This window comes from Paroedura picta, chromosome 3, assembly GCF_049243985.1.
Source record: "Paroedura picta isolate Pp20150507F chromosome 3, Ppicta_v3.0, whole genome shotgun sequence".
Taxonomy (NCBI): domain Eukaryota; kingdom Metazoa; phylum Chordata; class Lepidosauria; order Squamata; family Gekkonidae; genus Paroedura; species Paroedura picta.
The window spans coordinates 59635939-59650606 of record NC_135371.1 but is presented as its reverse complement, the minus strand read 5'-3'; the positions used below and the strand labels follow the sequence as shown (position 1 = coordinate 59650606).

The 14668-nt window shown below is 42.1% G+C and overlaps 1 protein-coding gene across 11 annotated transcripts in view; it reads left to right on the top strand.

The window, feature by feature from the left end:
• Positions 1–14668, top strand: part of DOCK3 (dedicator of cytokinesis 3) — a 292500-nt gene that overhangs the window by 255349 nt on the left and 22483 nt on the right. For 7 of the 11 annotated variants that reach the window (XM_077325925.1, XM_077325933.1, XM_077325924.1 and 4 more), the window contains one exon: positions 12000–12152. The exons of the other annotated variants lie outside the window; for them this stretch is intronic. In XM_077325925.1, coding sequence (XP_077182040.1) covers positions 12000–12152 — 153 coding nt within the window. The remainder of the gene's footprint in view (positions 1–11999; positions 12153–14668) is intronic. 11 annotated transcript variants of the gene reach the window in all.

Here is a 14668-nt window from a genome sequence, read left to right as displayed (position 1 = left end):
GACACTCAATGGAACCACATTCCATACAGTCTTATTGATAGCAATGGCTCTTGTAGCTCAGGGAAGAATTACATTTTCTCAGTAACAAAATGTTGTTGCCTTAAGTGCCAGGAAAATACAATAACCCTGCAACAGAATTGTTGTCATAAAAGTAAATGTCTGGTTTTCTCTAATAAGAAAATAAGAAGAGGTTCAGACCAAAGGCCATCTAATACAGTATTTTGTTCACACAGTGGCCAACCAGCTACCTCTGTGAATCCCGCAAAAAGGAAGAGTGCAGCAGCAGCATCTTGCCTGTGTTCCCCATAAACTTATTTAAGGAGGGAAGTAGATAACCATTCTGATTAGTTGTTATTAACAGTCCAGGCCTACATGAATTTGTCATCTCCCCTTTTAAAGCCTTCCAAGTTGCTAGCCATGACCACATCTGTGGCATCGAGTTCTACAAATTAACTATACACTTTGTGAAGAAATACTTCCTTCTGTCTGTCCTGAATCTCCCATCCTTCAGCTTCAGTGGATGACCTAGTAATATGGAAGGAAAAAAGGTTCTCCCTGTCTTCTTGTTCCATGCCAAGCATCATTTTATAATCCTCCCTCATGTCCCCCTTTATTCACCTTCTTTAACCTTGAACAAACCTAAAAGTTCTCAACAGGCAGCTGCTGTGGCCCCTGCTCATTTTGGTTGCTCTTTTCTGTACCTTTTCAAACTCTACAATATCCTTTTTTCTAGTTTAGTTACCAGAACTGAACACAGTGTTCCAAGCGTGGTCTCACCATAGATTTGGATAAGGGCAATATGATGCCAGCGGTTTTATTTTCTATTCCTGTTCTAAATAGCAGCCAACGTGGAATTTGCATTTTTTCCCCACAGCATTGCACACTGGGTCAACATTTTCATCAAGCTAACTACTATCACCCAATGTCCTTTTCTTGGTCTGTTACTGCCAGCTTAGATCCCATCAATGTATATGTGAATCTTTTTTTGGCCCTAGTATGTGCACTTGCTCACTAGAAACGTATGTTTAGTTAAGCTGAGCCAAAAAATATATAGTATTATTTAAGCCAATACAGATTCTCTGACCTGATCAGCTACCAGTATGGTTGAGCATGAATAAAAGCCAATTTTTCTGGCTTTTGCTCAGGGTATTCAGATATACCAATAAGCTGGGGCAGCAGGAACTGAGAGCCCCATCCTGCATCCGCTGGGGCTGATTCCTCTCGCAGCTCGGTTTAAACTGAGCTGCAAGAGGAGCAAACCCAAGAAGGGCAAGCTGGAGCTCTCAGATCTCACTGCCACAGCTGATACTCTGAGCTAATTCCTTTCTCCATGTTCATTGAATACTTATTTATAAGTCTGTGTGGGCCTACTTATGGAGAGTGCAGTCATGGAGACCTGAATATGGGAAGATTCTAAAGTTTTGAGAGGCTAAGAAGCTTGCAGGCATACTTCCTCTATCTATACACTCTTTACTGACTGTTGGGGCTGTGAATTGGGAAGACCATGATGTTCCAAACGTGGCTAAACTCAGCATACGGCAAAGTCCATTTCTAGAGATTTATTAGTTGTGGAATTAAAGTTCCACCACAGGCAACCATTTCATTAGCTTTTTCTGCAGGAAGTACTCATCATCAAATGTGCAGAGACCATCAGTGTTGCTACTCACTCATGCTGCTTTACTGTAGACAAGGTTTTGGTGTCCGCATTTCTGTCCCGTTGCTACTAAAAAATTCTCTTACAGGTGGACCTAAGAGTGAAATGTTGACTCTGCTGCAGCTGGTACCCTGTTGAGTTATAATAAATGAAAGTCATCCTCTCCTTAGAGGTTACTGACCAGGAAGCAAAAGATCTACTGGGCCATAAACATCTAAACAGAAAAATACTTCAAAAATAAAAGGGTACTGACCTTGAAGTTCTTTGACCTCTGGTGCCACTTGGCATTGAGAGCAAAGCTACTTGGAGAATCAAGGTGGGATAGATCAGATTTTCTCCCAGTTCTCTGAGGCACCCAGTGTAAATTCCATGTGAAAATATGTTCAGAAAATTATGGGAGCTTTCTTACTCAAGTATAACAAGCCTTTTGGTATAACTTGCCTGGTTTGTGTTCTTAGCCTTTCTATTTATAGCTCAGTTTCCCAACATTGAAATATGGGAAGGAAACAATATACACATTGGAAAACATAATTTTACATTTCAGGTTTGACCCTACCTCCATATGCTTTTCAGGCTGGCCTGAAAAACAATGTGTTGTGATAGAAAATGAAACTTTGAATGTACATTTATGATACATTTCTCCATTTCAGGTTTAGGCATCAGTTGACATGCTTATTGATGTTCTTAGAGAGATGAAAAATGTATTCTGATATTTGAAACAGGTCTTCAAACATTTTACTTTGCATTTTCAAATCTATGTAGCAAACTGTGCTAGTGGGCATTTATTTTTTCTCTCAGTTTTGGAAGTCTGTAATTTTTAATCACTGATTTGTATTGTGATGGCTTTATAGCTAAAACAACAAAAATTGTCATAACCTGGGGCAGGAATGTCTAGTGAACCAGAGAAGCTGGATGATAATTCCTGTGAACCAGAGGAGTTTAATCATAATTCTACATAATTAGGGAGAAAGAATTGTCATCCTTAAGTTATCCAGACTATGGGGGTGCTCTGCTCTCTGTACAATAGGTAGCAGGTTCTCTTTGAAGAAGAAGAATTGGCTCAGGGCTGGGCCCCCTCCCCTGTAAAGCCAGTCTTCATTGTGCCTCTGCAGTGAACAGACACAGGTTCACCCTTATCTGTGTGCTGCTTCCATTTTCAGGACCTTGCTTTTCTGCAAACCAGGATTTAAGACAGAAGATAAGGAAAAAGAAGACCTTAGTGCTGTTACTGCAAGTCAGAGCTTTTGCTCGGAAGTGACACTAAGACAGCTTTAGAGTTGTTCCTCACCTCTCTTGTACCTTTTCATTTGGAGAACGATGCAGGGATGAGTCCTTTATCTTTGTGGCCATGCCTTATATTTATTTATTAATTTATTATTTTGATTTGTATCCCACCACTCTCCATGGACTCGTGGTGGGTTACAAACCCCCATGAAATCAATCACAAATCCCCTAATACCATTAAAAACCAATAAAACAGCGGTATAATCCCCAATATTCCCTGAACTTCAGTCCAACAAACATCACAGGTGTAGGATTCACAGAATAGCATAGTGTTGGCCAGAGGAAGGGCCCCAGTTGTCCCTGAAATCCAGCCTCAATCAAAGACCTGGTGGAAGAACTCTGTTTTTCAGGTCCTGCAGAACGAGATATCTCCATCAGGGTCCTCAGCTCTTCTGGGAGCTCATTCCACTAGGCTGGGGCCAGGACTCAAAAGGTTCTGGTCCAGATTGAGGCCAGATGGACTTTTCTGGGGCTAGTGTCCACAAGCAGATTTGTACCTGCAGAGTGAAGAACCCTGTGGGAAGCATAAGCAGACAAGCAGTCCCTCAGATAGACAGGGCTCAAGCCGCAGATAGTCTTAAAAGTTAATACTGAAACCTTGAATCTAATCTGTGCCACAACTGGCAACCAATGCAGCTAGCTGCTTCAAGACAGGCTGAATATGAGCCCTCCAAGATGTACCAGTGATGTGATAGCATCACTATAGTTATATAGCTATAGTTATAGCATCCGCCCTTCTAAAGCCAGCTTCTTCTGTAGTAGTGTTGGAACACAAAGTGAGCATTAAAAGTGTCAGTCTGTTTTGCTCAAAAGAAAGTTGGGGTGCTGAATCTGTTTTTAATGTACGCAAAGTCAGGTGAAGGCTGTAACCTGGCTCTCTGCTTCTCTTGGTCTCAGTGTGTCTGTCTGCAGGCATAATGTTTGACAGGTTTTGCCACTCAGCCCTCACAAAGCTGCCACCATCTCATTCTGTAACTTAAAACTTTTGTGTTTTTTTCCCTTGGGCTATATGGCATTCTGCCTTTGGGCAGTGTCTGCTGGGTAAGGAGCGCTCTCCCTCCTGTTCTTCCTCTTGCCTGAGCTTTTGTCCCTCCCTCTTGCCTCCTCCATGTAGTAGTGGGAGAAAGGGCCCACTTTGCCAGGCTTCCCGGGACAAAGAAAGAGGGATATAATGGTTGAATAATGTAGCTATAAACAGTCCCTCCTGTTTATAGAGACCATTGTCCTTGAGAGCATCTCTACAAATACTGGGCAACCCATTACTCCACATACATTTTAACATACATTTCCATTTAGACTTACCATTTTGCTGAGGCAGTTTTCCAAGGATCTTGTCACAATCATCTACATTGTTCCAAATGGTGTAGAGCTTCAACATGAGCCTTTAAAGACATATTGTAGACTAGAAACTAAGCCCGCTGTACTCTAAATACAGCGGGCGCTATCGGGGTTCACGAGTTGGGCTTCCCGAGCCCCGTCCCCGCACCCGAGGGCGGCCGTGGGCCGCCTGTGAGGTGGCGCCACCTCGTCCGTTGGCCCTCCCGCGCTGCGGCCTACCTCAGTTGGTGTGTCCGGAGCCTTTCTCGGCGGGCAGCAGTGTGGCAAGGCGGCAGGGGCCGTGCAGGCGGTTTGCGCCGTGGTCGTGGCGGCAGGGGTGGGAATGTGGCCCTGGAGGGGTGGCCGCAACGCGGTCATCGCGACAGCGCGGGTGGCTCAGCGTGGCGTCCTGGGGGCGCGGGCCGTGGCGCATCCAGGGCTCAGGGGTGGTGTGGGCGCGACGGAGGCCGCAACCACGCAGGCGCGAAACTGGACGCATGAGTGGATCCTCCAGTCTTTTTCCTCCCTGGCCATTTTAGGAGGTTTCCCTATTTAATGGGCGAGTGGTCCCCTATCCCTTTCTCTCAGGGATCCAATAAGATCTTTTCTCCCAGGTTCCCCTTTTCATTAATTCCCTCATGCTCTAGCCCCACCCCCATTGTCCTTACCTCTGTCCCATTTATATTTGTCCCATGAGCTCCTAGATAGGTCAGCCAGCTGTACAGTCACAATATACACCCTTTCTGTCTGTATTAGCTCACTAAGTCTTGGGCCTGTTTGCATAGTCGGTATAGTTGGGGCCAACATCTTGACAAGTTCCTACCACAATGTGTTTCCTGGCAAGCCTTGCCTGACGACTGGTTTGGCTACATTGGCATTTAGAGGTGCTCTGTGCCTGGCGGTGCTTGGAGGTATGCTCAGCCATCTTACTCCCCCCACAGCAGTTGCCCCTACTCTCCGAGGTAAGCAGAAGAACGCTGCCTTAAAAAAAATTCAAGGTGTCCAGCAACCCCAGACAGCATATGTCCAGGTCAGACCAACTATTTTTAGAAACAGAGTTCTGACTTATTGGGGAAATTAAAAACCCATACGTCTTGGGATCCTAATGGCATATACCCAAGAGTTCTTAGGAACTCAAATATGGAATTGTTAAATCTACTAACCAATATATAGAACTTGAAGAGTAGCAGATGTTAAACTTATTTTTTAAAAGGGATTCAGTGGAACGATGAAAATCCAGTGAGCCTAATATCTGTCCCAAACAAATTAGTAGAAATTGTGATCAAAGATAGAATTATTAGGCACCCAGAGGAATAAAGCCTGCTGAAGACAATTAGTGTGGCTTCCGAAGAGGGAACAAGCATGTAGATAATGGTGACCTGGTAGACACTACATACTTGAACTTTCAAAAGACCTTTTGACAAAGAACCTTACCAAAGAATGCTGAGCAAGCTTAACTGTCATGGGATAAGTGGATGGGCCTTTTTATGGATTAAAAACTGGCTCAATGAAAGGAAGCAAAAGTTAGACATAAATGGACAGTTCTCTTAGTGAAGGGAAATAAACAGAAGAATCCTTCAAGGATCAGCATTTGGGCCAGTGCTATTTAATTTGTTTATAAATGATTGGGAACTATGAGTGGGCCATAGACCAAAATGACACAAAATTGTTCAGGATGGTGAAAAACAATTTTACAAATCTTTATCATGTCCACACTTAGTTCTCTGTTTTCTAACCTGAAAAGTTTCCATATTCTTCAGCCTTTCCTCCCATCCAGCCTCATCTGTACATTTTTAGCAGAAGAGTTCCAGTGGAATGTTCACAAAATGGGTGTGGGGGCAAAAATGTGGCAAACAAGGTTCAGTGTAGGTAAATGGAAGGTGATGAACACTAGAACATAAAATCCCAATTTTAAGTGCACAGTAATGGGGTTTGAACTTTCTGAGACCCAAACAGAGAGATACCCTGGGACTGTAGTGCAAAACTCAATGTAAATGTCAGAGTGGGCGTCAGCAGTGGCAAAAGCAAAGGTTATATTAAAGATTATTAGGAACAAGATTGAAAATAAAGTAGCCAATATTATAATGCCCCTGTATAGTTCTGTAGGACAGCTCATTTGGAATGTGCAGTTCTGCTCACCAAAAAGTATCTCCAAAAAGATATTGCAGAGCTGGAACAAGTACAGAAGATGGCAACCAAGATGATTAAGGGGCTGAAGCACCTCGCCAGTGAGGAAAGGCTGGAGAATCAGGGACTTTTCAATTTAGAAAAGAGACAACTAAGGGGGAACATGATAGAGGTTTGTAAAAATTTTGCCTAGGGTGGAGAAAGTGGGCAAAGATTCAGTCATCTGTCCCTCTTAATAAAACAGTAAGGTGTGTTGGGGTGGGGTGAGTCCAGGATCAAAATTCCTGGATTGGCTCCTTGGCCCCAGACTGACAAGCGGAGGGGCCAGTCGGAAGGCACAAAGCACCTTCCAATTGAGCCCTCACCAGGATCAGAGTTCCATCCAGTCAGCCCAGCTAGGGGCAATCTGGAGACATGGCTGCTAGTCCGCCCCTGACCACCGCAGGGAGAGGAGGTCAGTAGGGCTGCCAAGGGGGGTGAGAACAGAGGCTTGGACAGGCTTCGCCAGCCCTTTTCGCCCCAAGGCTGTCCAGACTGTCATGTCCAACTGCAAATTGCCTCAGAACCCTGACAGAGCTGGCAGGAGGCTGCAGAGTGCTCCCCTCCCCCCTTCAGGCCTGCTGCAAAGGAGCCTTTAACAGCCCCTGGATGAGGGGAAGGAGGTATTTCCAAGAGCAACGCAGGGGAGCCTGAGGACATTCCTTTTGAGGGTGGGGAACTTTCCCCTTCTGCCAAACAGCTGGCTGACAGGGAGGCCACAGAAAAGCCCCTTCTCACTTAAAATACTGCTCTGGCCGGGGGTTAGACACAGCCAAGCCATGTGTCTTTCTTCTTTGCAACTCTCTGCAGATTTGAGGCCTACTGCACAGCGTTATTCTGCAGACGAAACTGGTTCTTTAGTCTCCTGTTTCATCCGCACAACAACCCTGTGTAGTAGGCCACAAGTCTTTCAATTCAACAACAACCAGTGTGGGAGGCCTTAAATGTTTCTCCTCTACCACAACCCTGTCCAAAGTAGCACTTTCTACCTGGGGAGCTGATCTTTATACTCTGCAGGTGAGCTGTAATTCCAGGAGCTCTCCAGGCCCCACCTGGAGGTTGGCTACATCTGGTTTGGAAATATTCCTGGAGGTTTGGAGGTAGAACTTCAAAATCATACAATGCCTCAGAGTCCAGCCTTCAAAGGAGCCATTCTTGCCTGCAGTTGGGAGGGAGTGGTGCAGATGTGTCCCTCCTGGGCTATGGGTTATGGCCAGCCCTTACTAGCAACAGTTTTATTCTGGGGCGCAGACAGGCAGACCAGCATCAGTCCTGTGAGTCTGGAAAGTGCAGGAAGATGTAAATAAATATTTACAGACTGAAACAGTAAATCGTGAACAAGTAAATGGCTGGAGGGACATGGAAACTAAAATGACATTTTACAACCTTGGCCTGGCAAATAAACAATATTAAAAACCTTACTAAGGTCAAGACTGCTGTGCACAGAGTCTTCCTCTTAGGGTTGGCAACTTCCATGTGAGGCTCTCTACCTCTCTACCTCATGGGGAGTCTGCTATAGGGAGAGGAAGGGAAGACGATTGGATAATGCTTTGAGACACCTGAGGCCTGCTGGATCACTGCAGCCCATTCCCAGTTCTCTCAGACCTCTCACAGCCCCACATACCTCACAGGTTTACTATTGTGGGGAGACAAATGGTAAAGGTCTTTGTAAACCTCTTTGAGAGCCTCTTGTGGCGCAGAGTGGTAAGGCATCAGATATGCACTCTGAAGCTCTGCCCATGAGGCTGGGAGTTAAATCCCAGCAGCCGGCTCAAGGTTGACTCAGCCTTCCATCCTTCTGAGGTCGGTAAAATGAGTACCCAGCTTGCTGGGGGGTAAACGGTAATGACTGGGGAAGGCACTGGCAAACCACTCTGTATTGAGTCTGACATGAAAACGCTAGAAGGCGTCACCCCAAGGGTCAGATATGACCCAGTGCTTGCACAGGGGATACCTTTACCTTAAACCGCTTTGAGACTCCTTTGGGTAGTAAACAATAGGGTACAAAAATTCTTCTAAGGAGCAACCATGAAAGAAGCATGTGGGCACATAACATTTTATCAACAGTGAAAAAATGGAGAAGAAGGAACAGGGTGGACACCTGTGTACTGTGACTACCCTATGTGTATTAGGGCAGAGGCGCATTTCGGTGTCTGTGGCCTAATTCATACAAGAAGGGAAATGACGCAGAACTGGGAGGAATTGGTTGCCATGTAATCTTCCCCTAAGAAGAGTCTCCGGTCTGATTTTCCCTTCACATATCTGACAACATGGCTCTAGAAAGCTCGTCTGTAACCACTATGCCACAATTCCCAAAGGTCAGTCCTCTCCCACAATCAACGAACATTCCACACCACAGGTTCTTGACACCCATATCTCCACACCCATGCCCTCATTTGCCACCATACCACCACAACCTCCCACACAACAGACACATTCAACCCCATGCCCTTACAGACTGGACAACTCCTCCCCTTCCTCTTCCCACTGCCAAGCTCTAGCGCCCGTTGTATTCTTGGATACAATGGGCTTTGCCCCTAGTCTCCTATAATACTAGAATTCGAGAGCACTTAAACTTGTTGGGAAACAGGTTCAGAATGGACAAAAGGCATGGGACCAGTAGACCTGAAGGATTCTCTACTCCCTAATAAACCTACTTGTCTGCTATAGTAATTTGCCAAGACCCTTTTTCAAGTGCTTCTGCTTCTGAGATTGGGTTGGTAACAATACAAGAGAGGGCCTTCTCTATCTTTTATCTTTTTTATACTTAATTAAATCTGTTTTTGCCAAATATGTGATAGCTGATAGCATATTTCTTTCTGAATTGAAATTGGCAGCATATACTCAAAAAGAGTTTCTTTTTAGTATGTGCAAGAATAAAAATTATTTGACCACAAAGGACCTGCTTTTATAAAGAGAGGGCCTTTTGAGTCATGGCACCAAAAGCCCAAAGAGACTCAGCTGTCCCCTACTGTTGCTGCATTCCACCATCGGGTGAAGCCTTTTTAAATCTGGCATTCCCTCAATGATACCTCCTCCTTCCCTATGTTTTAATTGTTGTTTTTATGTATGTGCATTTGATGATTTTATTGAAAGTGCATTCTAACTTGGTTTTAATTGCTTGAGTAACATATTTTTCTTTGGGGTTTACCATATTTGCCGGTGTATAAGACGACTGGGCGTATAAGACGACCCCCAACATTTCCACTCAAAATATAGAGTTTGTTACATTACATTACAGTACTATGGGCTACTATGGGCAGCTATGTCTATCCCAACTGAAGTGCACCTGGCGTATAGGACGACCCCCACTTGGAGGCATGTTTTTCAGGGGGGGAAGTAGTCTTCTATGCCAGCAAATACTGTAATTGTTTTAAATATGTATTTGTATTAAGTATGTCTTGGTGGCCCTCATTGAGGTAGAAAGTGGAGTGTACATTTTGTAATTAAATAAAAGAGAGGGGAACATATTCCCTCTCCCAAAATACTAAAACGTGGGGGCATCCAATAAGTTGATGGGCATTCAGGACAAGCAAAAGAAAATTGTACTTAACATATTTTTAAATGTGGAATTCACTGCCATAGAATGTAATGACAGTCACAGATATAGATAGCTTTAAAGGGGAATTAATTGATGGAAAACAGTTTGATCTGTGACTACAAGCTATGGTGACTATAGAGTACCTCATCTAGAGACAGTGGAGACAACATCAGAGAACGGTCTTGGCTTCTATAACTTTGTGTTGACCCTCCAGTAACTGAATGGTTATGATGTGAAACAGGATGCTAAACCAGATGGACTACTGGTCTGATCCAGCAGGGCTGTTCTGACACGCTTATCAGGAACATTCACTTTGATTGGCCTCAGGCAGCTGAGACATCCCTGATTAAAGAGCTCATCATACTCCTACTGCCTCAAACAAAATTTTCTTAACATGCTAAGAAGAGACCGGGAGTTCTTAGGCAGAAAGGTCCTTAAGGTTTACCTGCAAAAGCATTAAACTTTTTAGAAGATGTTTCCTTTTTTTGTAACTTGTGTAGTGAGACCAAGAGGCAGTAAGGCTTCTGCTACCCTCCCACAGCTTAGAGTGTGTATTTGCCTGTTGGCAGCATCACTCCATCATTCTCTCTCTTTCTCAGCAGACAGTGACTTCCTGAGCAATCAGATCTTGTACTTTCAGTGGCCCACTCCTGTACAGCAGTAGCCTAGTCCTCTGCATATATTTACCAGACACTATAGATTTAACATTTTTGCTTCAGGAGGGTTCTTCAATGTGCTAATGAGCTCTAGCACTTCCAAACTCCTTCCCTCTATTTCTTTTCCTTCCTGAGACTGCACACACTGCTTTTTGACACCCTGTGCTTTTAAGCCTTTTAACCCTTTTTAAAAGATGTGTCCATTTTTTACCTTTCTTCAGTTTCTGCTGAACATACAGTTGTAAAGACATCCTGAGTATTTTTGTCTCCTCTGTAGTCAAAACTGATAAGGAAGTACTTTGAGGTTATAATAACCTATAATCTTCAGCTGCTTTCCCTCAAACTAGCACACCTGGAAGTAATAACTTCAGAAAGAGGGTCAAATGAATATTAATTTCTGAGGTGCAGCCCTTTGTGTCTCAAGAAGTAATTCTGAAGCCATTCCTCCTGCCCTAAATTATATTTATGACTATTACGTTAGTCATGATAATGTTCTTCCTTTATAGTATCAGAGATAAGTTTTTATGCTTATTCCAATTTTTTTCACCACCAGCTGCTGGTGATCAGTCGAATTATTCATACTTAAATGCACTACGACACACACCCTTTATCTATAGGTATTATTTAATAAAAGGCTAAGTTAATAATTAGTAAATGGTATAAAGGTGATAATTGCAATGGAAATAATAATAATAATTGTTTTGATATATTGTCATGGTTTTAGTCTGTAGGAAGTATATATCTTTGGGAATGAGGCGCACCACTGAGTAGTCACTCTTAGTTTTTCATAAATTCAGCACTCACAGCCACAGACATCTCTTTCTGAACTGCCGTTTTGTTTAACTTCTCATTATTTTTACATCCCTATGTAAAACAATAGCCTCTTCCTTTGAAAATAGATTACTCACAGAATATAAGATATGAAATTGCAAAGAATTCTCATTTTTAAACTGTTTTAAACACCCTCTGTCATATTTACTTATGGTTTCAATTCTTGCTGTTTCTGATAATTTTCAGAACACTGTTATTTCTTCTTGACTCTTTTGCTCAAATAAGCTGGAAATCTATTTGAAATTTCATGGGAGGCAAGTTAAAAGAAAAATCCCAAAATCTTTCTCTATCTCTACAAATTATTGTGTCGTAAAATCTCCACCTGGAATTAAATTGTCTAGCAGAAAAGAAACTTCATGGTATTGGGAAAAAATATGGGGTCTGTTTTTTATTTATTCATTTTTGTATACTTTTAATGAATTTTATATTTACAAAAATGAGAGATGAATAAGCATTGGCACTACAGCAAGGTGCTGTGCAAAATTTCACGTGCCTAGCTCTGCCATTATGCTTCGGTCCTTTATATTTATTTATATTCTTTTTAATTTAGTGCTGATGAAAGGTGCTGGATTGACAACACTGGAGGCTGAAGCCCTCTATTTATCCACAGAACAGATTCAGCATGGGCGGCAGCAGTGCAAGCTTCCCCACACTGCCCCCACCAATGTGCCTCATCTTTGTCCTGGAGGGACCACCTCTAGAGGTGAGAGGATAGATCAGTCTCCATGACCCATTTAGTCCTTGGCTTTTCTGTTGAGATTGACAGCAAAGTTAGTCACCAACCGAGATGGAATGCTTTGGGACCCTTCAGTCAGCAAGTACATTTCACTGTCCCTAATTTCCTCTCATAGATTCCACAGTGATTTTAAAAGTTATAGTGAAACCTTGGTTTACTGGATGATTAATATATCTTTCAATATTCACAGTCTGATAGAGACATAAAAATACTTCTCCCAAATTACAACACCCATGCAGCAAGCCACATCTCTGTGTAATCTTAAGTATTCTTATTGGCCATTTCTTGAGAACCAAGAAACAGCTAAAATTAGCTGAGATTCAGCTAAAATTTGATACCCCCCATTTCTAACATTTGAAATATAATGATATCAATGAATAACATAGCAAAACTTATTTCATACACAATTTCCAGTAACACTTCAATATAGTAGATTTTAAAGAAAATGTAATCAGAATAACATGGAAATCCTGAAATTCGTGCTTCCTGAAAGAGAATAATAAGAATGCTACATTGTTAAGTCTGTACTGCAGTGTATCATAAATCTGTGTTTGAGATGAGTAGACACATTTAGTGCTGTACTATTGGGCTGAACTTATTAAGACCAATTCAAATTTGCCATTAACAATTCTTATGGATATGAAAATAGAATGCATCCTTCCATCTTTCCCAATATAACTTCTTAATTAAATCCTTATCATGGACAAAGTATGGGTGTTATTTCAGAGACAGTAATCTCAACATCTGTAGACTATAAGTACCATATCCCTGGGCTTAAGCCCCACTGAATAGATCTGCGTAGGTTTCTGAGTAACCTGTTTGGCACTGTATATCAGAATCTTCAGTCGGTTACAACATAATAAAGGATTCTATGTTTACAATCTGAACATCTCACAAGTAAGTATATTCAAAATTAATGTCTTAAAGCTATATTTAGCATATGCTTGTTGGATTTTGAAGGCAGCTCCCTACTATGTAGTTACACTCTTGTGGCTGTATTTTGTTTGTTCTGCTGAGTCACAGCTGTTTAATCAGTTCTACATAGGAGAAATGCAAGTAAATTATTTAGTAACATGAGCAACACAATCAATTACATTCGTACGCCATTTATTCTAAGTTCTTGAAACACTTCACGTATAGTATCTCAAGTCTATTAAATATATACATCAGAATGAGGTGGTAGAATGGGTATCTTTCTTAAAGCTGTACTTTTGTTCAGTAACATTACATTTTTCCCACATCAAAATTTAGCTAAATATATGTGTGACTTTTGATTCCATGTAAAAAACATCGAAGTCCCAGCTGCAGATGATACCACTTTACAAGCCATATCCAACAATAGCTGTTGCCCTTGTGAATCTTTCAGGAGTCTCCCAATATTTGTTTTGTTCTGCAGGACTGTGTTTGCAGATATAGGTCACTGAGATATCCATTATAATAGCGAGTACTATGTAGCAGGCAGTTGCACAAGATTCAGGAGCATCTACTGGATAATTCCATTTGTTACTGCTGATGGGTATAGAATATAACTGTTATACATAAACCTTTCTTCATCCAGTCTGTAAACTATTTTGTCCTCACCCAATTGTTATACTATTTTGTGACCTTTTTATATTTCGTGTTTTAGAGACTGAGCACTTCTTTGCTTTGCCATTTGTATGTTGCAGTGCTGCTTTTTGGTTATAAATCACTTTTATCATGTTACTTGCTGAAACCAACACTTTATATGATATACGTATATATACTGAATAGTGGACTTTCAGCAGGTTAAATACATTGGTGAAGTTCCTTGTAGGTATTAGTAGAAGCTCAGAAATAGTAGGCACTTCAGCCTTTAAATGCCCTAGTTGAAACACACTCACACGTTCACCAGAAATAATTATGGGTAGGATTTCTCTCTCCCCCCCTCCCCATTAATAGAATATATGTAAAGACACGCAGTAATGGGTTTAAACTACAAGTACAACAATATAGGCTAGATATCAGGGAAAAAATTTTCAGTCAGAGTAGTTCAGCAGTGGAATAGGCTGCCTAAGGAGGTGGTGAGCTCCCCCTCACTGGCAGTCTTCAAGCAAAGGTTGGATACACACTTTTCTTGGATGCTTTGGTCTGATCCTGTGTTGAGCAGGGGGTTGGACTAGATGGTCTGTGTGGCCCCTTCCAACTCTATGATTCTAGGATTCTAAAGGCATGACTGAGCCTATTAGTTGCTTTACAGAACCCCAAAAACAAGGAAACAATGAGTGTCATATTGTTTCTTAAGTTTTATAAATCGTTTGGGGAAAATGCTGCCCTCTGTTGATTCTTTCCAGGTGCAGAATAAATCACAGAAAACAGGGCTTAATCTGACTATGTTGCCAAACACCACCAAGGGCTAGTTCTAGTCATGCCAAAGCTATTTTAGAGCCATGTCTTTTCCTAGATTAATGGATCACCTAGCCACATTCCTTAGATGACATCAGGAATACATTATTTTAAAAAAG